At 46.9% G+C, this 27,998-nt stretch overlaps 1 protein-coding gene across 2 annotated transcripts; it reads left to right on the top strand.

Moving 5' to 3' along the window:
* The first annotated feature begins 19 nt into the window (after window positions 1–19).
* COPRS (coordinator of PRMT5 and differentiation stimulator) lies at window positions 20–27,831 on the top strand. Of its 2 annotated transcripts, XR_009537786.1 has the most exons (6): window positions 20–174; window positions 2,303–2,369; window positions 2,764–2,985; window positions 3,528–3,715; window positions 7,622–7,917; window positions 27,305–27,831. XR_009537786.1 is itself a non-coding variant. In XM_060135790.1 (5 exons), exons 1-4 carry the CDS (start codon window positions 76–78, stop codon window positions 3,695–3,697), a joined length of 558 nt encoding a protein of 185 aa, XP_059991773.1. In that variant the 5' UTR covers window positions 20–75; the 3' UTR covers window positions 3,698–3,715; window positions 7,622–8,067. The 2 variants fall into 2 exon arrangements, 1 of the variants encoding a protein (XP_059991773.1); XM_060135790.1 differs by lacking the exon at window positions 27,305–27,831 and having other exon boundaries at window positions 7,622–8,067.
* The last annotated feature ends 167 nt before the right edge of the window (window positions 27,832–27,998 follow it).

Raw genomic sequence — 27,998 nt, 5'->3', positions numbered from 1 at the left:
CCTCCGGCTGGCAGCCAGGCCGGCGTGTCACGTGGCCGAGCGGCGTCCGGGGCGCGGAGCTGCGGGCCGTTGGGCATGGACTCTCAGATCGCCGGGGCCCCGGCGCTGGGGGCGGCGGAGCCGCCGCCGGGTCTGCCGGTGCTGAGCACGCGGGAGGCGCCCCCCCGCTTGGGGGTGAGCGCGGCGCGGGTCCTGGGCGCGGCTACCACCTGCGGCCCGGGGCGGGAAGTTGCGGGGCTCGCGGGGCGGGCTGGGCGGGGGCCGCGGGGAGCCGGGGAAGCGCCTCGGACCCGCCTTCTGCAGCCCCGACGTTTGGGAGCGCGCCCGAGCTGGAAACGGCCGGGCTGTGGGGCGCGGCACCCCGAGGACGTGGGTGGGCGCGCCGGGCCGGGAGGGCTGGCTGTCGGCCGCAGGGCGCCTGTGCGTCCTTGCTAAATGGGAGGTGATGCTGCTGACCCAGAGCTGGAGACGCTACTGGGGGGCCTGGGCTGGGGCCAGGTGAGGGCAGCGAGGAGAGCGACTTTCCCTGAAGGGTCCGTGTCCCTTGGTGGGGATGCTCAGCTAAGCCTGCGCACCAGATGATGTCTCATGCGCTCTCGCCTTTTCTCTTCACTGAAACCAAAAGGCCGCGTTTGACGCAGGGTTCCAGAAACGTGTTTTCATTTGCGCGCCAGACAGCTCCTGGCTTTTCAGAGACCGTTATTACAGTCATCTGCCCTTGTTTACAGTCAGCAATCCGTGTTAGAGGGTGAGCTCCTTGAGGATAGGAACCCTCTGTTTACTGCTGTAAACCCGGCGCCTAGCATAGTGCCTGGCACCGTATACGCACATATTAATTTGATGGAGAAATGGAATGCTTGTCTAAGCATCAAAGATATCATATCTTAACCATAATATGAAAAATGTAGTGATAAGTTTATAAGGAAAATTACTTTGGGGTGCGGGTAGGATAAAACTAATTTTGTCAGAGCAGAGCAGGAAGGTTTGTGCACTTTCTCTCCAAGATGAGACGATGGTGGTCCTGGCAAAGGTGTGGAGATGAGGAAATGCGGGGCAAATGGCTGAGAGCTTGGGTCCCTGAGCTGGGAGAGAGAACTATGCTGCACAGGTTGATGGAGCGTGAGGTGGAGGTGTGGATGCCACGGCGAATTTTGTGCTCCAGCAGTGGAGGCCTGTTGAGTTTTTCATCAGAGGAGTCATTAAGCGTGTAAGGCTGTGCAAGATGGGTGAGTGGGAAGTCAGTTAGGGAGCTCTTGCGGTGGAAGAGATGAGAGGTCCCACTACTGGTCAGCAGGAGTGACCAGGAGTTGTCGCTGACTACAGGAGATGGAATTGACTCATTAAATCCAGGTAGGACTAGATCATGAACTAATTGGGGCAGATGCCAAACGCAGTTTAGATGTAGGGGCAAAGAAGGTGGATTTCAATTCAACAGATGTTATATTCCTGCTGTGTTTTCATAAATATTATCTCATTATAAACCTCCTGCAAGGTCAGAACAGTCATCCCCAATTTCCAGAGAAGGAAACCCAGGTGTGGTGGCTGAAGTGATGTGTCCAGGGTACACACTGAATGAATGGGATTGAAATCAGGTCTTCTCATGCAGGCTGTGAACATTTCTCATCCCACCTAGAAAGAGGTCTTAACAGGTGATAGGATTTCAGGAACTTTTGAGTGATGGGAGCAGAGAAGCATATGGGTGGCTATGGGAGAAGACGATTTCCCTTCAACAACTAAAGCTCTGTTGTCCCCATGTGTCAGTCAGGAGACAGAGAATTTGATAAAGGAGCTGTTAACTAGACAAAAAGTTAAGTAACTGAAAAGCTAAAAACAGGGAGGTAGCCACTGCGGGGAAACAGCGGAACAAAGGGGTGAGTTTGGAATGACTGAAATGTACAAGCTCAGAGGAGAGGCTTTGCAGGGAGCTGAAATTCCAACCTCTGAGGAGAGGGCACTGTCCCAGCTAGTGCTAGAGTCTCCGAGCTTGGAGGAGGGGTCCTGAGGCCCGAGACTGAGACTGCTCAAGACAGGGCTCGAGAGGAGGCTGGCTCTGCACGTGCTGGCAAACTGTGCACTGGATTCAGTGGCCACTCTAGGAAGACAGGCGATCCTGCTGGCAGGGGTGATGCTGACAGGAAGAGGAAGCAGCAAGGCCCAGTCGAACAGGGCACAGCAGAAATGTGGGTGGCAGAGTCCCTGCCCCAGCCTCACAAAGGAGGGTATGGAAGGGTGGGTGTGGGGCTGAAATACTGGCCGTACCCGAGATGTCCAAGTCCTGGGTAATTGTTTCTTCTTCCCGCAGGCTGCCTTTGCCCCAGCTGGCCGCTCCGGTCAGGAGAGAGAGACCGAGAAGGCTGCGGATCGACTAGGCGAGTAGGCAGCAGAGCCTGGGGTGGGTGTTGGGAGAGACCAAGGAGGTCTGTATTGTGAAAGCTTGTCATCTCCCAGAGGCCCTTTGCCTCAGTGGCATTTAAACTACCTGAAAACATAAACTGTGCCTGCCTTCTCATGTGAATGAAAAGAGCTGGTAATTAATGGCCTTATTTAAGGCAAAACATCTTATTGAAAGTAAATGATCAACCCTACTTCTAAAACTGGAAACAGAACAACAGTTTTTAATAAGTGCTCCGGCGGCTGAGGAACTCTGCACACTTGTTACTGCTGCCCTCTTAGTAAGTCTGCCAAAAATCTCCCGGGTGCACGACTGGCCCTCTCTGGTCTGCCAGTTATTTTAAGACCTCCTTCCTTTTGTCGATTTCTTAGCCAGCGGAGCACAGAGCATCCCTCATGATAGTCCTGCCCACGGTGAGGGCAGCCATTGTGAAGAGGAAGGCTTTGCTGTGGATGACGAGGATTCCGATGGGGAACCGAACCCCTGGGAGCTGTCAGAAGGGGTGTCCGGCTGTCCACCCAGGGAACAGGCTGCTGATCTTTTTAACGAGGACTGGGACTTGGAGTTGAAAGAAGATCTAGGGAATCCATATGGTAGGTGTGGGGTTTTGGGGGTCCTAGGCCAGGCTTCTGAGACCCTCCTACACATGAACCCCGAAACAGTTTGGAAGAGGGACCCACATCCATGAGCTTAGCCTGATAGCTCTCATAGGTCTGAAATTTCTGTGACAGCTCCTCTTTCACATGGGGGGGAAAAATGCCAGTTTTGCATTTTATTATATAATGTATTGGTCAGTTGTAACATTGAAACAGTGTTACCATCTCCAAATATCTTTGTGTGAATCGAGCGGCTGTAGACAGAAGTGCTCTGTTCACCAGTTGCTTCCTCTGCGCTGCTAGGAACCGGTGTCTGAGAAGCAGGACTGTGGGTGGCGTCAGAATGAAGGTGCTTGGGATTCTCCACGAAAGGAGGACTGTGTGTGTGTGTGTGTGTCTGTCTGTCTGTCTGTGTCTGTGTGCGTGTACGTGCATGTGTTTAAGCAAAGACAGTGCAAGTGTCTGTCCCGTAGACATTTTTGGCTCTCTCTTTTCACTCTCCCTCCTTCCTTTAATCTGTCTTTTAAAACTGCCTGCAGATGCTGACGACATCCAGGGCTGCCTTTCTCAAGAGGTCAGACCCTGGGTGTGCTGTGCCCCGCAAGGAGACATGATCTATGACCCCAGTTGGCACCATCCACCTCCACTGATACCCCATTATTCCAAGATGGTCTTTGAAACGGGACAGTTTGATGATGCCGAAGACTGAGGGCATAGCTTTTGCCTGGTGAGTGGGTGGGCCCTCCAGGTCAACGTCTCCTTTCTTTGAGGTGAGATGTCATATCTGAGGAAACATTCCCAGTGAATCCCGAGTCGGGCACACAGACTGGTGTTAAATAAGGCCCTCTGTCCCCCAGTTCTGTTGTTGTTGTTGTTTTTAATGAGCTCCTCCTTGGAATGTGTGAGTGTTTATGTCTGTGTCGGGAAGGAATGGTGTTCTTTATAAATAAAAGTAGAAAAAAAAAACCAGCCTGCTTTTGCCTACTTTTTTTCCCCCCTTTTTCATTAGAAACTTCTGAGCAAAGCCTCACTCCTTCATTTAAAGCCCCTCACTTACATTTTCAGGATTGATGTTGTCTGAGATGAAACTACTCTGTGAAAGAAAACGATACTTTAGTTTTTGCCTCTGTAGATCTGGCCCTATTGACCAGAGATTGGAACCCAAGAGACACTGGTGACTTTGCGGCTGACTGCTATTCCTGGTGATGGAAAATTGACCATTTACTTAGTTAACAAGGACTTTCTGTAGGCTGGAAAATGAAATGGCAAATTAATTAAACCAGCAGTTGTACAGCCCTCAATTGGCATGAAAGGATTTTACACTCTACTTTCCTTTTAATCCTTACAATTACTTACGTGTCACTTAAATTTTCTTTTTAACCTCATTTGGGAGATGAGGAAAATAAGGCTCAAAATGTTTTGACCTCACCCAGATCACACAGCCAGGAAACAGCAGAAATGTGACCTGAACCCTCACATGACTCTGAAGTCTGTTCCCATGGTTGCCCGTGTGTGTGTGTGTGTGTGTGTGTGTGTGTGTGTGTGTGTGAGCCTGGATGTGGGACCTGGGGGCCACACCTCGGCAGGTCTGTGACACACCAGACCATGTCACCGTTGCCTCTTGGGCAGGTTGGGCATTGCTTCTTACCTCCCTGCCTCCGTACTGAAGCTGAACCAAGAAAAAGTTTCAGACCTGAAATCCACATTAGTTGGATGAACAACTAACCATTTAAGCTATTTTTCAGAGACCCCATAAAATGTGTGAATAAGGCAGCACCTTATGAGGGAGGGCAGTAGCTTTGGCTGTGAGGAGCCCTCATGGCCAAGGTTGTCCTAGGGAGAAAAACATGGTCCCTTCCGCTGTCCTTGCTGGAGAGACAGTCGTAGACCACATCCCCACACCACTCTTGCTTTACTCCTCCCGGTGCCATGGCTGATTAGACCACGAGTGCGTCGGACGCGAAAAGGGGAACTTGAGAAATTGAGCTAAGAAACACTGAGGGCTTGAGGAGCGTGACAGGGCTGCCAAATAGAAAGGTGGTGTAATGGACAGGCTACATGGTGTTATGGACAGGCTGCGTGGTGTTATGGACAGGCTGTGTGGTGTTACGGACAGGCTACGTGGGCCCATGTGCAATTATGAGGCAGCTGAAACCGAGTAAAAGAAGTCACGAGGTGGGGAGATTACACCTATGTCAGAGGGAGGGACGGAAGAAAGAGTAAGGAAAGTACACGTGCATGAGTATCTGAGCAAAGAAAATTTACAAGCTGCCGCTGCTGGGATCCATGGAATGGTTGTGAATTTAGACTCTCCTGCTTTTCAAAAGTTACTCTTTGCAGTTCCTCCCGGTTCTTTCCAGCAATATTCTGTTAGAGTTAAAGACATCAGAATGGCTTTCACAGCCAAAAGTTATGTGTGTCAGGAGAACAAGAAAAGTGGGGAGGGGCTAGTCAATTGTTCTGATTTAGGTAGCGTTCTGGTGCCCCTCCTAGGATGGATCAAACAGAGAAGGATGGAGATGGGTAACTCCCCAGGCTGTGAACACTGGTTCACAGCCTGGGGAGTTAAGTGGGGTGAAGGGGGGGTGAAGTGCAAGTAAGAAAAATAAAGTAGAGATGTGGAAAAATACTAATGATATAATAAGTGAAAATATAGACTATAAAACCACTCTGATAATATTGGAAACATGAAAAAATGGCATATGTAAGTGATAAGGATTAACATGGACAAATGGAAAGAATTTGATGAGACGGTGGAGGTGTTGGCAGTTTGCTTTTATATTTTTGTTATTTTAATATAGATTTTGCAATGAGGTATTTAAAGACAAGCTGTTATCCTAAAACAGAGTTGCCTCCTCTGCCTAGTCTTCCCCATTCTCTCTGACAAATATCCCGACACTTGCCTCCCTTTGCTGCAATCACCGGCTTATGGGTCCACCTCCCTCCTTAGGGTGAGTGCTCCTTGAAGGCGGGACCACATCTTACTCCTCAGCACCCCTGTTTCATTGGAGCCCAGCATGAAAACATTCAGTAAATACTAGCACAAAGTCAGTCTTCTTCAGCCATGATGCAGTATTTGCCCAGGCTGTGTTTAGGGTTGACTGACAACATCCCAAGTTGGTGATGAAAGAACAAGGTAGGGACTTCCCTGGAGGTCCAGGGGTTATGACTCCGTGCTTCCATTGCAGGGGGCACAGTTTTGATCGCTGATTGGGGAACTAAGATCCCGCGTGCCGCACGGCATGGCCAAAAAATAAAATAATTACCTCAGAAGGAGCCCATTCATTGCTGGCTAGTGCTACTTGTTGGAAAAGTCTCTCTTGTATGGAGTTGGAGTCTACCCATTTGGTGGTCGTGGTCTGCTCTGTGGTCCTGACACTCTTTCCAATGTAGGAAATGAGCACTCTTATCCTCTCTCTGGCTTTTCCTTTTCTAGGCCATTGTAAACATGTGTCTGGAATCAGGGGGCGGGGGGAGGGGGAAGGAGAGGGAAGGGGAAGGGAGAGGGGACTGTTTGGGGGATTTTTGAGGTTTTGGCAGGCGTTGCAGCGTTGAGAGAGGTTGGACTTGTTCAGCGAGGGCTTGTGGAATAGAAGAGGGCCAAGGACAGCGCCCTGGGGAGAGTTAGCGATTACAGGGTAAACGGAAGAATCGGATCCCAAGGGCAGGCTGTGGCAGAGGAAGAAGAAAACCAGGTGAGTGTAGGCACCACTCAAGCCAAATCTAAGGAGAAGAGAGTTTTAAGGAAGAGGGAGTGGCCATCTCTTCTAGAGAGACGCAAAGTAAGATGCAGGCTGAAAAGGTATTTTGGGATGTGGGAATCAGAAATTGCTCAGAGAATGTATTGACTTGGGGCAGGTGCAGGGATGCGGACAGGGCATTGCAGGCTAACACATTTTGGGGGATGCACCTGAGCCTTTGGTGCTAGTGTTTCTCTTGGCTGGGGGGCAATGGTGACTTCCGGCAAGCTTCTCTCAGAATGCACAAGCCAGGCTGGAAGAGGCAGCCATGGGACAGAAAAGGAGGGACCAGGGAAAGGGACAGAAGTGGGCAGAGGCTGCTGGAGAAATAGAGGCACAAAGGGACTGTTCGGAGGGACAGAAGAGAAACTCTTATTCTGGCGTTTCTTTCAGACAATATCATTTACCAGGAAAGAAACCACAGCCGACCACTTTAAAAATCTTGGGTGATGGAAAAGAGAGGAAAAACGTGTTTACCGTGTGGCTGGATGACATTTCAGATATACCCTCATTTCTCTCCTGCCCTCTCTCCATGCAAGCAGGCTCATTGCCTTAGTGGAGGCATGTGACAGAGTTGAAAACAGCCAAGAAACTTTTTTAGTTTTGGTTTTACAAAAAGGGATTTTTAAATTAAAAAAAAATTTTTTTTTGGTAAGGAGGCAAGGGAGTTTGGGGCCAACAGACTATGAATCTTGTAGACATTTGGGAAGAAAGAATTTTCCCCAGGCCAAAAAAAAAAAAAAAAAAAAATCCCTGGGCTATGAGAAGGAAGATAGAGAGAAGAGAGAGAGAGATCTGGAGACACTAAGAGCAGATGGAATGATGAGCTCTGCTTCTTGGTGTGTCACTGGGGAGTTAGGTCCCCAGAGACTGATAGATGTTGGTTCTTCTAGGCGGTCAGGACCATCTGGCAAAAGGTGCCCAGACCTTGATCGTGCAGAGAACCTGATGGACCCAGAGGGGCTGTGGGACAAGGAGGACCCGTGAAGATGGATATTGGATGACGTCATGCACTGCTTGAGGAAGTGAGAACCCCAGAAGGCCCAGATGGAAGCTCAGGGTCGGAAATTGGGATGGTCAGAGAGACAACAGTTTTGCTTCTTGAACCCCCAAGATGCAGGAGATGCAGAGTTAACAGAAGCCTAGATGAGAACGACTTACTGCTGGGGGCAGGGGACCAGGCCATCAGGTAGGTAGAGAATGGCGTATTGAAAGTATCATCATGGGTTGATTCATATCAGAGTGCTGATAATTTTTTCTTCGTTTTTATTTTCTATCTGGATGAAAAACTTGCCATTTTTGTACTGTGGCAGAACAAACAGAATTGTGCCATTCACAATTTGTATAAGTGGTTTTGTGTATTATTATTTTTTTAAGTTACAAATGCATTGGAAATTTCCTGGGTACTCTTTTTTTTTTAATTTTATTTATTTTTATTTTTGGCTGCGTTGGGTCTTTGTTGGTGCGCACGGGCTTTAGCTGCGGCGAGCGGGGGCTACTCTTCGTTGCGGTGCGCAGGCTTCTCATTGCGGTGGCTTCTCGTTGTGGAGCACGGGCTCTAGGCACGTGGACTTCAGTAGTTGTGGCACGTGGGCTCAGTAGCTGTGGCGCATGGGCTTACTTGCTCCCCGGCATGTGGGACCTTCCCGGACCAGGGCTCGAACCCGTGTCCCCAGCATTGGCAGGCGGATTCTTAACAACTGCGCCACCAGGGAAGTCCCAGTTTTGTGTATTTTTGATGGCTCTGGCGTGTTTCTGTCTGTTATAGCTTTCTTCCCTTTGGGAAGGTCTGGGGGAATGTACCCTTTCACCCCACCCCTAAATTAGTTTGGTGCTGTTTATAGTGGGGCCGGTTTGGTCATCCTGAGACCCCAGGGCGGGGATGGTAGATGGTGCTTCCCCTAGCTTTCTCTCAGATGCCTGGGTGGCTGGGTGGGTTGACTGTGAAGGCTGCAGGGACCATTCTCTTTATATAAAGAAGCAGCTGGCTGGACTCTGCAAGGCTCCAGTGCCCTGAGGAAATCTGAGACTGTCTTCCAGGGAGACGGAAGCACACTCACTGGCTAAGTAAATATCTTGGCGCTGCACTGCCCTTGGTTTTCCGGAGTTTGCATTCTTGGGCCCAGCTTTTCACAGGATGGTTGGAATATGGAGAAAGAGGAAAAAACACAAAAAACAACTCAATACTCTGGCTGCAGCCCATCTGGATTCTGCGTCCTAGTTCTCCCAGAGCAGATTCCCCACCCAAACAGCAGAACGCTGGATCTGGAGCATTCTGTGTGAGCGTGCACACGTGTGTGTGTGAGTGTGGCAGGCCCAGGAGAAGTTGGAGGGTGTAACAGGAGGGCAAGCAGCACGGCTGGCTCCCACTTTGTTGACTTAGCGAGTCTGGCTGCAAAGCCAAGGCCTTTGGAAAGAACGGCCTCCCAGCTTCCGGCAGTTTCTGTTGTGCTGGTTCCAGGACTGAGCTAGATCCTGCAGGTGCTGATGGGCAGGAGGAGAGTTCAGCTGGGTTCCAGGGCACCAAGGTTTGGAGAGTTCCACCAGGATTTGTGCTTGCTGTGGGCCTGGGGAATAAAACACAGCCACAGGGCTTCCCTGGTGGCACAGTGGATGAGGGTCCGCCTGCCGATGCAGGGGACACGGGTTCGTGCCCCGGTCCGGGAAGATCCCACATGCCGCGGAGCGGCTGGACCCGTGAGCCATGGCCGCTGAGCCTGCGCATCCGGAGCCTGTGCTCCGCAACGGGAGAGGCCACAACTGTGAGAGGCCCGCGTACCGCAAAAAACAAAAAACAAAACCAAAAAAACAAACAGCCACAGTTTCAGAAAGAGATATTTCTCTCCATCTTACAGGATTCTCTGGTTCTCCCCTTTGAGTCAGAGAGAGAAATTTCCCCAGGAGGCATGCTCCCACTTTCTGACCATTGCAAGGTACAGTTTGGCTTTCCTTTTTTTCTTTTTCTCCCCCCCCCACCCCGTTTTCTGGTGAGGTGATTTTGATTTCAAAAGCCATTTCCTCTGACAGCTTCTCATTAGCTGTTGAACAAATGTGGCAGATATAAGTCAGAGCCATGTGTTTGGCAACTCAAGGCAGGCGCCTGAATTTCTCCTGGCTGCCGCCTGTAGCGTTATTCCATTCGTCCAGCAGGTGGCAGTAAAGACCCATCGCCGCTCTGTCTCCTGCGTGACCCACGGGGAGGGAAGAGTGAGGGGCCCTGGAGGAGATGCTGAGCTTGCTCAGGGTTACCTTCCTGTCAGTGGGCTTCCTACTGGTTGGCAAGCTCACCTGTGAATTCATGGCAGGATTTACTCCTGATTTTATAGATGGGTTTTCTCAGAAAGTTACTGTGAAATTTAGGGTAAGAGTCCTCATTATCCCCCTCTCCCCTCCCCCAGCATCTACCCCAGAGTCTGGCATATAGTAAGTGCTTAATATACGCTTGCTGTGTAGATTTGATCTTTAGTCGTCAGTTTATTTCTGAACACCTGCTATATACTACGTACTCAGGATGGACCTGGTTCCTGCTTTCAGGGAGCTCAGAGTCTAGGGGGAAGTTGATGACACATAAATGGACCCTTACGTTAGCACAGGAGAGCTACAAAAGCCCAGGGTATGGTGGGAACCCAGAAGAAGGGACCCCTCAAAGCAGACAGCCTAGAAGCTGAGTCCTGGAGGACTTGGCCAGGAAGTGGGATGGGGGATCGCCCAGGCAGAGGGAACTGTGTGTGCAAAGGCCCCCGGGTGTGAGAGGTCTTGTGTGTTTGGGGACATGGTGAGGGATGGTCAGGTAAGCAAGAGTCCTTGGAAGCTATGCCAAGGGGATTTCAGGGTTCTTAGCAGGAACGTGTCCTGGGCAGATTTTCACTTTCGGAAGAACTTTCCAGTTCCTGGCGGAGACCGGTGGGAGGAGGCTGAGACTCAAACCAGGGAGGTCAGTCTGGGGGCTGTAATCTAGTAAGAGAGGATGGGGACCTAAACTAGGGTGACAGCTATGGAGATGGAGGGGAACGAACAGATTGGGACTATTTATAGAAGTGGGGACAGATTGGCTGTAAGGGTAGAGCAAGAGACAGGAAAGAGTCTGGGAGGAGCTTGAGGTCTGTCCTGGCTTGGGCAACCAGGTGGATGAAACAGTCTCTTACGAGAGAATGATCTTTAAATTCATAAGACCTTTCACAGCCAGTACTGTAAGAGGAAGGTGCTCCCTGTTCCGGACGTTCAGCTTTGCTCTCAGGGTTTGGAGGACTCCCCAGGGCTGTGTAGCCCTCCACCTTGCACTTCACCTGTGAAGCTCACACGTCCAGGGCACCCTCTGTCTTTCCTATGCTCGGAGAGCAGATGCTCAGGAGATGAAACCTTCTCGCACATGGTGTGTGGGGTGGACACTCTGATTGCCTCCCTGACACCCGTTGCCCTCCTCTTGATGATCACCCCTTTCTCGTGTCTCTCATGGACCTTGGGGAAAGCTAACCCCACCCCCGGGTGTGGGGGTGGGGCATGGGGGTCAGGTCGAAGTTGACCTGTATATCTCATCTTCTGTATGAGTCTCCTAGGCCTGCTTAACAAATAACCATGACTTTCTCGTGTCTCTCATGGACCTTGGGGAAAGCTAACCCCACCCCCGGGTGTGGGGGTGGGGCGTGGGGGTCAGGTCGAAGTTGACCTGTATGTCTCATCTTCTGTATGAGTCTCCTAGGCCTGCTTAACAAATAACCAGGACTCGGTGGCTTAAGACCACAGAAACTTATCTTCTCGCAGTTCTGGAGTCCAGAAGTTCAGAATCAGGTTATCGGCAGGGCTGTGCCCCCTCCAGAGGCTCTAGGGGAGATTCTGTTCCTTAACCCCTTCAGCTTCCGGTGGCTGCCGGAATCCTTGGCTTGTAGCTGCTCAGCCCAGGCGCTGCCCCACCTTCACAAGCCTCTCCTATTCTCTTCTGTCCCTTGTAAGGATACTTGTCATCGGATTTAGGGCCTACCTGGGTTATCCAGGATGATCTCATCACAAGATCCTTAACTTAATTGCATCTACAAACACCATTTTTCCAAATAAGGTCACCTTCACAGGTCCAGGGATCAGGAGAGAGACATATCTTTTGGGGGGCTGCCATTCAACCCACTACAGCCTCTGTGGTTGGCAAGACAATGAAATTGGGACCATGATGACATCATTGAGCCCCTATGGGCCAACCCCGGAAGCCTGCCTGCTCCAGGACTTGCAGTTATGTCATTCAATAAGTCCTCCTTATTGCTTTGACGTGACTTTCCCCCGTCTCCTGCTGCTGAATGCCTCCTGACGGATATATGTGCCCATTGGAGTCCTGCATGCAGGCAGTTGGGTGTGGGGAGGGATCACAGCAATTGGAATTCTCCTCTGCTGGGCTCTATTGTTGACACTCTGTGTGACCTTGGGCAGACCACAGGCTCCCTGACCATCGGTTTGAATGCATAAATGGGGCCCTTGTCCCTGCGAAAGGCTCTTCAAAATGGAAGCCACTGTGGTTTCTGTTGTTATGGCCTCTGCATTCCAAGAAAGACGTAATAGAACTGGAAAGGGGCCAAACAATGGAGTGATGAAGGGCTTTTTACCATCAGGGCAAGCTCCACAGTGAGAATTCTCCAGCCGGGAAAGATGCAGGCTGAGGAAGGGACAGAACTAAAGTCCTTTGTATGATAAGGCATGTCCACAAGGCGGAACACACTTGTTCCTCAAATCCCAGAGTCCTTAGAAGTCTAGGGGGGTACTTCTGAAACTCTGAGGAGTTGTTTCAGGACAAATGATAGGAAGCGCTCTTTTCAACGGTGGGAAGGTGAACTGGAGGCATGTGGGCAGTGCGGTGTCCTGCGCGCGGCATCGGGGAGACCTGGGTTCCACTCCTGGCCCCAGTGGTGTGATGGGGAGCAATCCTCCTTTCTCCCTGAGTCTCAGAGTGCTCGCTGGTAAATTGAGGGGCAATAAACCTGGCAATAAGCCAGGAGTGAACTTCTACAGACTCACCACTGCTCTCCCCAACCCCCAGCGTTGACACCCCTGAGATCAGCTTCCTGCTTGTTACCAGTTTCTATCATGGGCTCACTGCAGAAACCGCGTGCATGCATGAGATCTTCTCTCCTCTCCCTAACTCCGAACCACGTAAGCAATTCTCTCCTACTTTCCTACATCATCTATTTCGCCCTCCTTACCACTCTCATTTCTCCCATCTGAAAACAACCCTCCCATAATCCCACTTCTCTCTCTAGCTCCTGCCCACTTTCTCAGCCCTACTCTGCAGCAAAACACCTTGCAAGAATTGTCTGTACTTGTCTCTTTTGCTCAATGAATATTTACAAAATGAACACACTCATGTAACTACCATCTAGGTTTTCGAAAAAAAAGGAATATTGTCAGTACCTCAGAAGCCCTGTCCTCCTCCCCATCACTTACCCCTCTCTGCACCCCAAAATAACAACTATCCCGACTTATAACACCAGAGATGAGTTTTATCTTTTTTTTTTTTTGCGGTACGCGGGCCTCACTGTTGTGGCCTCTCCCGTTGCAGAGCACAGGCTCCGGGCGCGCAGGCTCAGCGGCCATGGCTGACGGGCCGAGCCGCTCTGCAGCACGTGGGATCCTCCGGACCGGGGCACGAACCCGTGTCCCCTGCATCGGCAGGCGGACTCTCAACCACTGCGCCACCAGGGAAGCCCGAGTTTTATCTTTCTTATCTTATTGCAGTAAAATACTTAAATTTATCATCTTAAACATTTCAAAGCATACAATTCAGTGGCATTTAGTACACTCACAGTGTTGTACAACCATCACCAGGACCTAGTTTCAGACATTTTCACTCACTTCAAAAGGAAACCCCAAACCTATTAGCAGTCACTCCCCATCCCCCCTTCTCCTCAGCCCCTGGCAACCACGAATCTGCTTTATGTCTCTATGGACCTGCCAATTCTGGACATTTCATAAAAATGGAATCACACGATATATGGCCTTTTGTGTCCGGTGTCTCTCACTTAGCAAAATGTTTTCAAGGTTCATCCATGTTGTAGCATGTGTCAGTACTTCATTCCTTCTTTACGGCTGAATAACATTCCATTGTATTTCTACACGACATTTCTGTATCCATTCATCAGTTGACGGACATTTGGGTTGTTTCCACCTTTTGGCGGTCATGAATAGTGCTGCTATGAACATTCGTGTACAGATTTTTGTTTGAACACCAATTTTCTGTTTTCAAACTTTAAAATTGGCCACATGATTCATATTCTTTTTTTTAATTAATGAATTAATTATTTTAAATTGAAGTATAGTTTACTTACAATGTTTCAGGTGTATAGCAAAGTGACCCAGTTATATGGATGTATTCTTTTTCAGATTCTTTTCCATTATAGGTTATTACAGGATACTGAATATAGTTCCTTGTGCTATACAGTAGGTCCTTGTTGTTCATCTATTTTATATTGTAGTGTGTATCTGTTAATCCCAAACTCCTACTTTGTCCCTTCCCCCCCTTTTCCTCTTTGGTAACCATTTGTTTGTTTCCTACGCCTGTGATTCTATTTCTGTTTTATAAATAAGTTCATTTGTATCATTTTTTTTAGATTCCACATATAAGTGATATCATATGATATTTGTCTTTCTCTATCTGCCTTACTTCACTTAGCTGCAAATGGCATTATTTCATTCTCTTTTTATGGCTGAGTAGTATTCCGTTGTACATGTATACCACATTTTCTTTTTTTTTTTTGCTGTACGCGGGCCTTTCACTGCTGTGGCCTCTCCCGTTGTGGAGCACAGGCTCCGGACGCGCAGGCTCAGCGGCCATGACTCATGGGCCCATGTGGGATCTTCCCGGACCGGGGCACGAACCCGTGTCCCCTGCATCGGCAGGCAGACTCTCAACCACTGCGCCACCAGGGAAGCCCCCACATTTTCTTTATCCATTCGTCTGTCGATGGGCATTTAGGTTGCTTCCACGTCTTGGCTATTGTAAATAGTGCTGCTATGAATATTGGGACGCATGTATCTTTTCAAATTAGAGTTTTCGTTTTTTCCAGATATATGCCCAGGAGTGGGTTTGCTGGGTCAGATTCATCTTCTTTTTCTGTCTGACTTTGTACTTTGTGGAGATTATATTCTCTAATGAGAGATTCATCCACATTCTCTCCGGTTTCCTGCTTTCCCTTCCCTTCTGTTCTTTACTTCCGGCTTCAATTACTGCATAGCAGTAGCTCGCTCATTCGCATTGCTCGATAAAATGTCATTATGTGAATATATCACTTTTATCTAATCTCTTGTTGATGGGTCATGTCCAGTTCTGGGTTGTTGCAAAGAATGCTGTTATGAACGTTCTCGTTCATGTCTTTTGGTGAACACATGTAGAGATTTGCTATCGGACATATACCTGGGAATGGAATCACTGGGTCATAGATGCTGCCAAAGGGTTTTCCAAGGTTGTTGCAATTTTCACTCCCCCACAAGCGTGTGAAAGTTTTACTTGCTCCACAGCTTCCCTAACACGTGACATTTCCACCCGAATGTTTAATAGGTATCTCAAACCCAGTAAGTCCCAAACTTAACTCTTACGTTCTCCTATAAACCTGTTCCCTCTTTAGTCGATGGCAACTTTGTCCTTCCAGTTGCTCAGGCCAGAAACTTTGGAGTCACCACGATCTTCCCTTTTTTGATACCTTACATCCAACACATCCAAAATATGACCTCATCCTTTATCCTGCTGCCATCCTTGCGGGAGCCATCGTTTCTCACCTAGATTCCTGGAATGTCTTCCTATGTGGTGTTCCAGCTTCCATTCCACGTATGAGCACAGCAACTGCCAGGGTGACCTCTTTAAAAAAAATTGTGGTAAAATATACATACCATAAAAGTTACCATTTTAACGTGTATGGTTCAGTGGCGTTAAGTACGTTCACGTTGTTGTGCTACCGTCACCACAGGGTGATCCCTGTAGTGCATAAGGTAGACCATTTTAATCCTCTGCTGAAACTCCTTCAATGGACCCATACTCTGGAGGAAGAGTCCAAGGTCTTACAACAGCATGCCAGCCAGGCCTTGGCCAACCTGGTCTCCTGTTCTTCCTGTGATTTCATCTCCTTCTACTTCTCCTTGGCTCTCTCTACCCCAGCCCCTTGGGCCTTCTCGTGTTCCTGGAACAAGCCTGGCATGACTCTGCCTTAGGGCCTTTGAGTTGGCGATCATCTCTGCCTGCCCGGAATGCTCTGTCCCAGAGAGTCTACGGCTGACTCTCTTGCCTCCCTCACCGCCCCACCCCCGCCACCCCCCAGGATCTTGCTCAATCAGCTTGAGGATTTTTGCCCACTATCTCTGAATTTACATATAAGAGCTGGGACTTCCCTGGCGGTCCAGTGGTTAAGACTCTGCACTTCCAGTGCAGGGGGCACGGGTTCAAGCCCTGGTCGGGGAACTAAGATCCCGCGTGCTGTGCAGTGCGGCCAAAAAAAAAAAAGAAGTTATTTAAAAAAAAAAAAAAAATATATATATATATATATATATATATATATATATATATAAAAGAGCTGGCTTGTAGTTAAAGAATTCTCACGGTAAAGGTTTTTTGTTTGTTTGTTTTCCTTCCCACCTGCTTCCAATGTTTAACATGGGCAATTTTCCTTGCTCCTCTGGGGGGAAAAGGAGTTTATTTCTCGCCCACTCTTGTACTGAAGATGGGGCCCAGCCTTATGGGAAGCTCTCCATTTAATTCTTCACCTTGACCGGGCTGGGGTTTGTCTCCTTGTTCCACGCACTCTATGAGGCCTTGAAAACCAGTGCTCAAGATCACGTGGGTTTGACACAGGTCCTCAGGGAGAAAGCCAGCTTCTACATTCTCTCCGGTTTCCTGCTTTCCCTTCCTCTTTGGCCTCTGACTATTCTTAACCCTTTATGCCAGCTCAGTTGGTGCCTTTAAAGGACTGAAAATGTTTTGTCCAGCCTTTTGACTGTTTCAGCAGGAAGTAGTTTGGGGTGTCTAGTCGGTTCTGTGGCCAGAATCAGAAGTCCGTTCAACGTCAGCTTTAGGGAGACAGCACATTGTAGGAGAAAAGACTGGGGTTCAGGAATCCTTGGTCCCAGTCCTAGCTCTGCCTTCAAACTAGCTGTGATTTTAGACCAGTCACATCACACGGACCCCCTGGGCCTCAGCTTCTCACCTGATAAAATAAGGGCTTAGGGGCGGGTGGCCTCAGAGATTCTGTGATTCCACATTAACTGACAGACCATCTCTGTTTTGATGGAGCTCATGACTGAGAGGGGAGAAAGCTCCCCGTTCAGGTGGCCTTCCTGTGTGCTCTCAATGATCTGCCAGGCCCTGGGTCTGGTTTGGGAGAGGAGATGACAAATGTGGAATGCCAGTGGTAAGAGATATGAAATGAAGGGCAATTTATCAATTCCCCAGAGACTGGGGGAGGGGCGTGGAGGAGGGAAGAGACTGACATCGCACACGGGAAAAGGGCCACGGATGCTGGGTGGGTAGTGGAGACAAGAGTATGGACATGGTGAGTCTGTGGGTGAGGATCTGCCCTTGTGCTGGTAACTTGGGTCCCCAAAAGAAGGTCCTGAAGACAGAGGCTTAGGGCTTGGCAAACACCCACCCCTTCCCCTTTCCTCCTTCCCAATCAATACATTGTTTAGTCTGGAGAGTTTTTTGGACTTCTATTAAATGAAACCACACCATATATATTACATTGTGATTTCCCTTATTTGTTTAACATTGTGTTTATGGGATTCACTCATGAAGTTATAGCATATTTATTTTTATGGCCATGTAGTATTCCCTTATATGAATAGAGAATATATATTTTTAAATTTTTATTTTATTTATTTATTTTTTTTTGCGGTACGCGGGCCCCTCACTGCTGTGGCCTCTCCCGTTGCGGAGCACAGGCTCCGGGCGCGCAGGCTCAGCGGCCATGGCTCGTGGGCCCAGCCGCTCCGCGGCATGTGGGATCCTCCCGGACCAGGGCATGAACCCGTGTCCCCTGCATCGGCAGGCGGACTCTCAACCACCGCGCCACCAGGGAAGCCCTATTTTTATTTTTTAATTAAAGTATAGTTGATTTACAAAGTGTTACTTTCTGCTGTACAGCAAAGTGACTCAGTTATGCACATATATACATTCTTTTTTATGTTCTTTTCCGTTATGGTTTATCCCAGGATATTGAATATAGTTCCCTGTGCTATACAGTAGGACCTTGTTGTGTATCCATCTTATATGTAATAGTTTGCATCTACTAACCGCAAACTCCCAGTTCATCCCTCCCCCACCCACCTCCCCCTTGGCAACCACAAATCTGTTCTTGAATAGAGAATGTATGTATATTTTGTAATAGTTTGCATCTACTAACCGCAAACTCCCAGTTCATCCCTCCCCCACCCACCTCCCCCTTGGCAACCACAAATCTGTTCTTGAATAGAGAATGTATGTATATTAACCCATTCTCATGTCCACGGGTGTTTGGGCTGTTTACAGCTTTTGTTTCTTATGAGCAGTGCTGCTATGAACATCCTGGGGGCCCATGTGGTGGAAGAGATTCTCCAGATGCATTATGACAAGTAGAACTACCTGGTCGTAGAGTGTGTGTGTACTGGGTAATGCCAACCTATCTTCCAAATACTTGGGTCCACTACTCCTCCCAGCAGTCTATCAGTGTTCCTAACACTCTGTATCCTCAGAGCTCTCCTCAGTGCTGGTCTGTCCACTCAGCTGTGTCCACATCTCAGAGGCCCCTTGGTCTCACTTGGCCTCTGGCCTGAGTCCCTCTGGTTTGGTCCCCCCTCCCCCCACCCCCAGGCTGACCTGAACTTCCTGTTTCCCAGAGAGTTGGAGCCCTGGCTCATATTGTTGGCTCAGCCTCTGAGTCCAGGCCTAGGGCCCTCTGGCTCCTGGGGGTCAAGGAGGCTAGACATCACTTTCTCTTGCCAAGCCAGGTGGCCCTGGAATTTTCCACCGTGGAGGAGGCGGTGTTGTCTCCCCACACCTCCCAGAACCAGGAAACCTTAAAGACAGCTTCAAGGGCTTTTCTTGAGGCCTTTGGGCAGATTAGCACCAGCCTTGTCAGCGCTGGCAGGAGGACGTGACATGTGTGCTGGCCGCAGGCCAGGCCACACGGATGTCTGTGCACAGCGCCAGCTCATGCAGCCGGGGTCCTCAGGTGTGCAGTGTGTGTCAGAGGCGGCCCTGCCCAGCGGGGGAGCCCCGGGAGCCTACCTCCTCCTGTTGCATTCACCTTCCTGCCAGGTGCTTCCTTTTCGACAGTGGCTGCACCAGCGATGGTGCCCTGCATCCTGGGCTCGGAGGGTTTGGGTTTTTCCTTGTTGTGGGAAGGCACGACAGTGTCATGGTTCCCAACACGGGCCAACTTGGGACTTCCCTCGTGGTCCAGTGGTTAAGACTTTGCGCTTCCACTGCAGGGGGCGTGGGTTCGATCCTTGGTTGGGGTACTAAGATCCCATATGCCCTGCAGCGCTGCCAAAAAATATATTAAAAAAAAAATGATTCTACCTCTTACCAGCTGTACTGGTGACTTAACCTCCCTCAGCCACAAATGAGGACACCATCTACATCTACAGTGTTATTAAATGAGAGCATGTGTGTAAAGCATTAGTACTCTCCTTGGCACACCCTGGACCCTGAGAACTGTTTTGGGTAGTTATTGTGCCGGTATAATGGTGGAAAGAACTGAGTTTAAAGCTAGAAGGACGCGGGTTTGAATCCTGATGCTGTCACCTCTTGCTTGTGTCATTTAGCCGGTCCGAGCCTCAGTTTTCCCCATCTGCAAAATGGTATATAATAAAAATTTCTACTTCACTGAAGTCATTGAACTAAAATGTGTAAAGAGCTTGGCAGAAAGTAGTTGCTTAATAGATATCAGTGACCGTTATTATTACATGAGAGGAAGGAGTTTTATTTTCAGTTAAGGGAATTAGAGACGCTATAACATAGAGACATTATTTCCTGTGGAACAGCCCAGACTTCAAATTTTTACATATTTGAAAATATATTATTAAAAATACATTATAAACATTTTGGAAAAGAGAAAAGGAGAAAAATATCAAGAATTCCCCCAAGGTCCCACCACCTGAACATAAGCACCGTGACCATGTTGGTGTAAAACTCTTCTGGGATTTTTTCACACGTATTTTATGAAGCAGTTGTAATAGTAGGATATACACTTTTCTGTATTCTTTTTCCTTCACTTAACGCTGTATCATAAACATTTCCCCATGTTGCTACACGTTATTCGTAATTGTAATTTTTTATGATTGCATACCATTCTTAATTAAGACCTTTATGTGTAAACGTCTCCGGTATTTCAGGTTTTTTCCTTAAGATTCCGGAAGTCAAATTACTGGGTCACGGGGCATAAACACTCTGTATAGCTTCAGATTCATGTAGCCAAGTTGCTTTCCAAAAAGGTGGTATCAATTTGAATGCAGTAATGTCTGAAAAAGCTCATCTAACTGCATAGCCATTGGTACTGGGTATTATAAATACAGTTTTCTTGAGACTGATTTATGAACTGGGTCTTGTCTTTATCAGCAGCAGTGGCCAAGCCCAAAAAAGTGAAAAGGAGTCAATAAACCACAGCAAACTTCATTAATGCAGAATCATGGAGTTGAAAAGTTAATACCGCTTGTCTCACCTGATTTTACCTTCTGCATTTAGACTATAAAGATGGATGGATACTATATTTTAATTTAACACAATTTTTTAAAGTTTATTTTTTTCTGTTATAAGAGTAAAAGGTGATTATTAAACACATTTTGGACACGACAGAAAAAGTTGAAAGATAAATCGCTCTTAGTTTCAAGGGTAACATTTTAGTACATTTCCTTATTTTCTTCTAAACATGTTTCTCTTTTCACATAACTGAATATAATCTATGAATAATTTTAATTTCTTTTTTTGCTTGTTATAATATAGATATTTATTTATATAACTGTAAACATATATAGACATCCTTTTTTAGCCTATGTATTGTATTATTTTTATTGTCTTTTTTTTTGAAAAGGAAATACATACTCATGATTTTAAAAAATTCAAATAGGGCAGTGTGTACAATAAAAAGTCTCTTTCCCACCCTTGACCTCAGTCATCCTCTCCAGAGGAACCATTGTCATAATTTTCTTGTGTATCCAGAGAAATTCTATGCATATTCAAACATAAATGGGCTTTCTACACAAATAATAGAGTGTCAGACATACTAGTTTGCACCTTGCTTTCTTTCTGTTTCACTTAATGTATCTTGGAAGTCATCCCACAAAAGCACATATGATCTTGACATGGTCTTTTTAATGGCTGATAAAATATATTTCATGGAAGTACCATAATATATTATCCAGTCTCCTACTGAAGCCTATTCCTTTCTTTAGTTCCTATAGACAATGTTTCAGGCAACAGTGCTGCCCTTCATGCACGTGTCAGTAACATCTGTAGGATAAATTTGTAGCAGTGAAATTTTCCTAGGGCAGCTGATGCATTTTAAAATGTACACCCGTTAAATTTTGATAGACACCATCAGATTGCCTTCTATAGGACTTGTACCCAATTAAACTCTACCCAATAACATATAAAAGTTCCCGTTTCGGGGCTTCCCTGGTGGCGCAGTGATTAAGAATCCTCCTGCCAATGCAGGGGACACGGGTTTGAGCCCTGGTCTGGGAAGATCCCACATGCCGCGAAGCAGCTAAGCTCGTGCAGCACAACTACTGAACCTGCGCTCTAGAGTCTGTGAGCCACAACTACTGAGCCTTCGTGCCACAACTAGTGAAGTGTGCACGCCTAGAGCCTGTGCTCCGCAACAAGAGAAGCCACCGCAATGAGAGGCCCGCGCACCGCAACTAGGAGTAGCCCCCACTCTCCACAACTAGAGGAAGCCTGCACGCAAGGAAGACCCAACACAGCCAAAAATAAATTAAAAAAAAAAAAAGTTCCTGTTTCCAGGCTTCCCTGGTGGCGCAGTGATTAAGAATCCGCCTGCCAATGCAGGGGACATGGGTTTGAGCCCTTGCCCGGGAAGATCCCACATGCCGCAGAGCAACTAAGCCCGTGCGCCGCAACTACTGAGCCTGTGCTCTAGAGCCCGTGAGCTACAACTACTGAGCCCATGTGCCATAACTACTAAAGCCCGTGTGCCTAGAGCCCATGCTCCGCAACAAGAGAAGCCACAGTAATGAGAAGCCCACCCACCACAATGAAGAGTAGCCCTCGCTGGCCGCAACTAGAGAAAGCCTGTGCGCAACAATGAACACCCAATGCAGCAAAAATAAAAATTAAAAAAAAAAAAGGGCTTCCCTGGTGGCGCAGTGGTTAAGAATCTGCCTGTCAATGCAGGGAACACGGGTTCGAGCCCTGGTCTGGGAAGATCCCACATGCCACGGAGCAACTAAGCCCGTGAACCACAACTACTGAGCCTGTGCTCTGGAGCCCATGAGCCACAACTACTGAAGCCTGTGTGCCACAACTACTGAAGCCCGTGCACCAGAGCCTGTGCTCCACAACAAGAGAGGCCACCGCGATGAGAAGCCCTCGCACCGCAACGAAGAGTAGCCCCCACTCGCCACAACTAGAGAAAGCCTGTATGCACAGCAACAAAGACCCAACGCAGCCAAAAAAATAAATTAAATAAATAAGTTTTTTTAAAAAAAAGTTCCTGTTTCTCCATACCATCACCAGCACAGAGTGTTGACAAACTGAAAGGTAAAAATTACACTTTTAACATAATTTTTTTTCATGAGAAAGGCTGAATAATCTTTTTTTTATAAATTTATTTATTTTATTTATTTTTATTTTTGGCTGCGTTGGGTCTTTGTTGCTGCGCACGGGCTTTCTCTAGTTGCGGCCAGCGGGGGCTACTCTTTGTTGCGGTGCGTGGGCTTCTCATTGCCATGGCTTCTCTTGTTACGGAGCACGGGCTCTAGGCTCGTGGGCTTCAGTAGTTGTGGCGTGTGGGCTCAGTAGTTGTGGCTCGCGGGCTCTAGAATGCAGGCTCAGTAGTTGTGGAGCACGGGCTCAGTTGCTCCATGGCATGCGCGATCCTCCCGGACTAGGGATTGAACCTGTGTCCCCTGCATTGGCAGGTGGATTCTTAACCACTGTGCCACCAGGGAAGCCCTGAATAATCTTTCAAAGCCACTTATATTTTGTTTTCTGTGAACTGACTAGACTTCGTTTTTAATGACTGAGAAATATCCCATGGGGAGGATTTACCATAATGTATCTAACTGTTCCTTTATATTGTTTCTAAACTTTAACTCTTATAAATAATAAGCATAGTGAACATCTTTTTTTGTATAAAGCGTCTTTAGCACTTTGTATTGTTTACTTGGAGTGGATTCTTGAAAATGAATTTGTGGGTCAAAGGGTATTGGCATTTTAGAGACAGGATTGCCAAATTGCTCTTGGAAAGGCTTGTACTAGTTTACAGTCCCACCAACAATGTACACGTGTGCCCAATTCACTTTTCCATTGCCAGCATTGGCTTGTCGTATTTAAAGATCCCCCAGGACGCAGCTTCTGCAGACTTACTTTGTACTCTAAACCCGTGTTAGCCTAACCTTTAAAGCCAGCAGACTTTCCTTCTTTGCATCACAAACCCCAGTACTTCCTGTCCAACTGAGGCTCAGCTTTGTTCTGGGAGGACTCACAGTTTCGCATCAGAGATGTCAGTGTCTATTTTCCTCTCTCTGTAAAACCCCACTGCCAAGTTTGTACAGATCACTGTAGTAGAAAAACATTCCCATTGTTCCAAGAAGAGCTCAAATGCTCCTCTCCTGGATTACCAAACAGAATAGGTTACCTATGGCCCCAGAGATGTAGGACAGCACAGGATGCCGGGCTCTTTCTTGGGGGGCGGTGTCATCCGATTCATTCCTGCTGGGATGTGGCAAAGTCAGTGAATGTGACACTGGGGAAGGTGCCCTGTGTGCTGGGTTCCATCAGCGCAGGTGTTACCTGGAAGAGTAGACATTTGTTTTTATCTGCTCAGTACCTCTTTCCTCTTCTGATAATAGGGGCTTCTCTTGCTATTGCAAACTGCTGTATCATGACCTAGCCCTGGCCTAGTGGAATCTCCTTTCCTCTTGGCCAGAGTGACCAACTCATGGGCAAACACTTGACCCAAGAAAGACCAGTCACAGTCCTTCCTGGAATTTGACCTATGGGTGCTGGGAGAACGAAGTTTGTTTGGTAAGCTGGGATGATTTAGGCTTAAGGCTGTGGTGGTCCTCTTCCCCTCCATGTGGAAAATTCTGTCTGCAATAGAAGTCTGGGAATGTGGAGCTAAGGAAAGACCCACAGAGATGAGGCAGGAAACGTGGAAAGAGACTGTCTTCATGCTGGCTATTTGAGTGCTTGTCTGAAATGAATGACTCAGCCCTTGTCATCAGAAAGATTTATATTCAAACAAAAGTGGAATACTATTTTTACCTTTCAGTCTGTCAAAGTTCAAAGACATGGTTAAGACTGTGCTGATGGTGGTATGGGGAAACAGGTTCTTTTATATGTTATTGGGTAGAGTTTAATCTGGTACAAGTCCTATAGAAGACCATCTGATGGTGTCTATCAAAATTTAAAGTGTACATTTTAAAACACGTCAGCGGCCCTAGCAAAATTTCACTGCTAGGAATAGATCCTACCGATATTACTGACATATGTGCATGAAGGGCACTTACAGTGCAAAAGTCTAGTTCACCTGGAGTGGTCAGAGAACTTGCACCTTTGAGGTGAGTGCAGGGAGTTCTGGAAAGAGGGAGCCAAGGGTTGGTACTAGAGGAAAATACCAGGCATCAGATTCAAACATTTCAGATGTTTGAGATGATAGTCAGGAGGGGGCAAGGTAGGGGTTGGTGGCTGGGAATATGAGAAGCAAGTCATTGTATAGATGCGGTCCATATATACAGTGAATATTACTCAGCTGTTAAAAAGAGTGAAATAATGCCATTTGCAGCAACATGGATAACCCTGGAGATTGTCATACTAAGTGAAATAAGTCAGACAGAGAAAGACAAATATCATATGATATTGCTTTTATGCAGAATCTAAAAAAAAGATACAAATGAACTTATTTACAAAGCAGAAACAGACTCACAGACTTAGAGAACAAACTTACAGTTACCAGGAGGGAAGGGTGCGGGGGAGGGATTTATTGGGTGTTTGGGATTGACATGTACACACTGCTATATTTAAAGTAGATAACCAACAAGAACCTACTGTAAAAAAGAAAAAGTAAAAAGAACCACAGATGAGGAAAAGGCCATTAAAATAAATAAAAATGGATGCAGAAGAGTATTAGAGTCTAACTGTTTTGGACTGGGAACAAGGATGTACTCATATTTTTTAACATAATATAGATGGAGCAAAGTCTTATGCAAACTCTATACTGGTAAAACCATACTCTGAGAATCATATTCATTTATAAGTGCTGTAATTGAAGAGGGTGTTTGCCAATCCAAAGCACATAAAAGGAGAACAGGTTGGATCATTAAAGAGATTCAAAATGCTTTACATGTAAAATAACTGATATGATTGGAGCAATTTAGAAAAGATCAAGAAAGCAATTACAACTGTTTGAAAAGTTCTTTAGTAACTGTGATGTACAATAGGGATGCTTGTCAATTTCTGAGGAAAAAGTGGATTAAACTAGGACCAAAGAATGAATGTGAAAAAAAAAAAAAGAAGCGAGTCAGGAAGTACAAAGTCAAAGATAAGAGAGTCGATTGCATCCATCTGGGCACAAGATGATCTTGAGCTACACTGGCAGTGGACATGGTGAGGAAGAAAGCAAGAATTGCAAAGATAAGAATTGACAGGATTTAGTGACTGGCTGGCTAACTGTATTACAGTAGTCTGCTCGTGCTGTCGTAACAAAATACCACAGACTCGGTAGCTTAAACAACAGAAATGTATCTCCTCATAGCTCTGGAGGCTGGGAGTCCAAGATCAAGGTGTAGGTGGTATTAGTTTCTGGTGAGGCCTCTCTCCCCAGCTTGTACATGGTGCCTTCCTGCTCTGTGCTCTCATGGCCTTTTCTTTGTTTGTGTGCACAGGGAGAACTCTGGTGTTCTAACCCTTCTTATAAGGTCAGCAGTCCTATAGGATCAGGGCCCCACCCTCATGACCTCATCTAACCTTAATTACCTCTTTAAAGGCCCTATCTCCAATACAGTTACACTGGGGGTTAGCGCTTCAACATACAAATTTTAGGCGGGGGAACACAGTTCACTCCATAACACTAACCGAGTAGAAATAAGATTTTGGGATAGGATGATTCACTTAATTTGTTTGGGCGTATTTTTTCTGGGGCTTTAAAAAGAGATTTGTAATCAATAGGTACGTGTGAATGTAAAAATGTAAAAATTATGGAGGGAACACAGTTCACTCCATAACACTAACCGAGTAGAAATAAGATTTTGGCATAGGATGATTCACTTAATTTGTTTGGGCGTATTTTTTCTGGGGCTTTAAAAAGAGATTTGTAATCAATAGGTACGTGTGAATGTAAAAATTCTGATCCTTTCACTTATCCTTTTAAGCATTTCCTTGAATTGCTATGTATTGTTCATAACTATCATTTTTAGAGGCTACATTGCATTCCTGGTAGTACCCTAGTATTATTCCTGGTCTTAATCCTAACTAGTTTCCCTTGGCCGGCTAAACGCCTGCAAGCCCTACACATCCTTTCTTTGCCAAGCTCATTGTAACCATTCCTTTCTCCCTATCTGATGGCCAACACCCACCATAAGGCCACGTCATTGTGTGCCATGGGCTTCCTCACTGGTCCACTGGTCATCTTGTCATTGGTTGTGTCTACTGCATTCACCCAACACAGAGGAGACAAATGAATCTTAAGGCTGTTTGTCACTCCTCTACCTTACCATTAACTGGAAGAGAAAGTCCAAACTCCTTTAACTAGGCATTAGAAGTCCTCCACATTCCAATATTAAGCTAACTTGGTTACTACTCACCCATGCTGTTTCTGTGTGTTTCTTTTCTAGAGTCTGATAGGCCCCTCACTATACTTCCAACATGCCCCATCACTCCCAGGTCATTAACTTTGCTTCATTTAGATGTCCTTCTTGATCATCTAGTTTTATCCAACTTGAGTTATCAAGACACATCTATGTGCATATTTGACTTTCCCAGTAGACCATGACTCACTTCTACAACTTTGTCACTGGCTTATGGCCCAATGTGTAGACCCAAGTTTCTCCAGATTCACCCAAGTTTCTCCAGATTCAGATCCTAGCTCTGTCATGTACAAATTTTATGACCCTGGATAAGTCATTTAACATCAAGCCTCCATTTCCTCATCCGTAAAATTGGGAAAATACTAGTACCCCATTCATCTGACTGTTGTGTATAACATGCATTGTACATGGTTATATGTAAAAGTCACCTCACCAGGTCCCGGGACATAAGTGCTTAATAAATCTTAGCTATTTTGATGATGATGACCACGATTAGCACTCTGGAAATATTTGTTGAATGAATTTCAGCTTTTGCTATGAACAGACAGAAAGGAGAAATGGCTTTTCTGTCTCCTTTCTGTGATCCCCAGCCTCGTCTCTAGAACCTCCTGCAACCAACGCCCATCTTCCAGCCCTGACTCAACATAGCCCCAGAGTGAGAGGCTTTGAATGCTTGTTTCCCTCTTGGCAGCTTGAGTAGGTTTGCCCTGAAGGTCCACTAGCTTCCTCCCAGGAACAAGCTTCATGGAGTTTGATTGACGTTTCCAAACAGGACAGATATCCTGACTCACCTGGGCTGGCGCCCGCTGAGACAGTCTGCGGAAACCAGAAATGGGTTCCTTGCCCACAGCCAGGACCACCGCAGTGCCTCTCATCAGGCCTGCCCCTAATGTCAGAGGATCCCATGACAAGAAGGCAAAAGGAGGCCCACATGCCATCTGTCCAAATATTTAAAAGTTGTGAATCAGGCCAACAAAGTGCTATATGCATTCCATCCTTCTACCTTGACAAACGCACCTTTTTAATGGCAAGATCAAAAAATACATATGTGTAAATGTGTATAAAACTACGTGTATGGCTATGTAATTCCTGTTACTGAAATTGGCAATGTAGTAAATATGACCGAATTTAATCATAATTGTTTCTGGATACCCTGTAGATGGGCCAGCGATGTTTGAATGAATATAATAAAAATATTTAAAAATTAAAATAGTTTTTATATGTTTCCAAAGAGTTAATTTTGAGCATTTTAGAAGAAAAGTATATTAAAATTAAAAAGTACCC

The sequence above is a fragment of the Lagenorhynchus albirostris genome, chromosome 20 (assembly GCF_949774975.1).
Source record: "Lagenorhynchus albirostris chromosome 20, mLagAlb1.1, whole genome shotgun sequence".
Taxonomy (NCBI): domain Eukaryota; kingdom Metazoa; phylum Chordata; class Mammalia; order Artiodactyla; family Delphinidae; genus Lagenorhynchus; species Lagenorhynchus albirostris.
The sequence above is the reverse complement of the archived record's forward strand: the minus strand, read 5'-3'. Positions and strand labels throughout refer to the sequence as shown.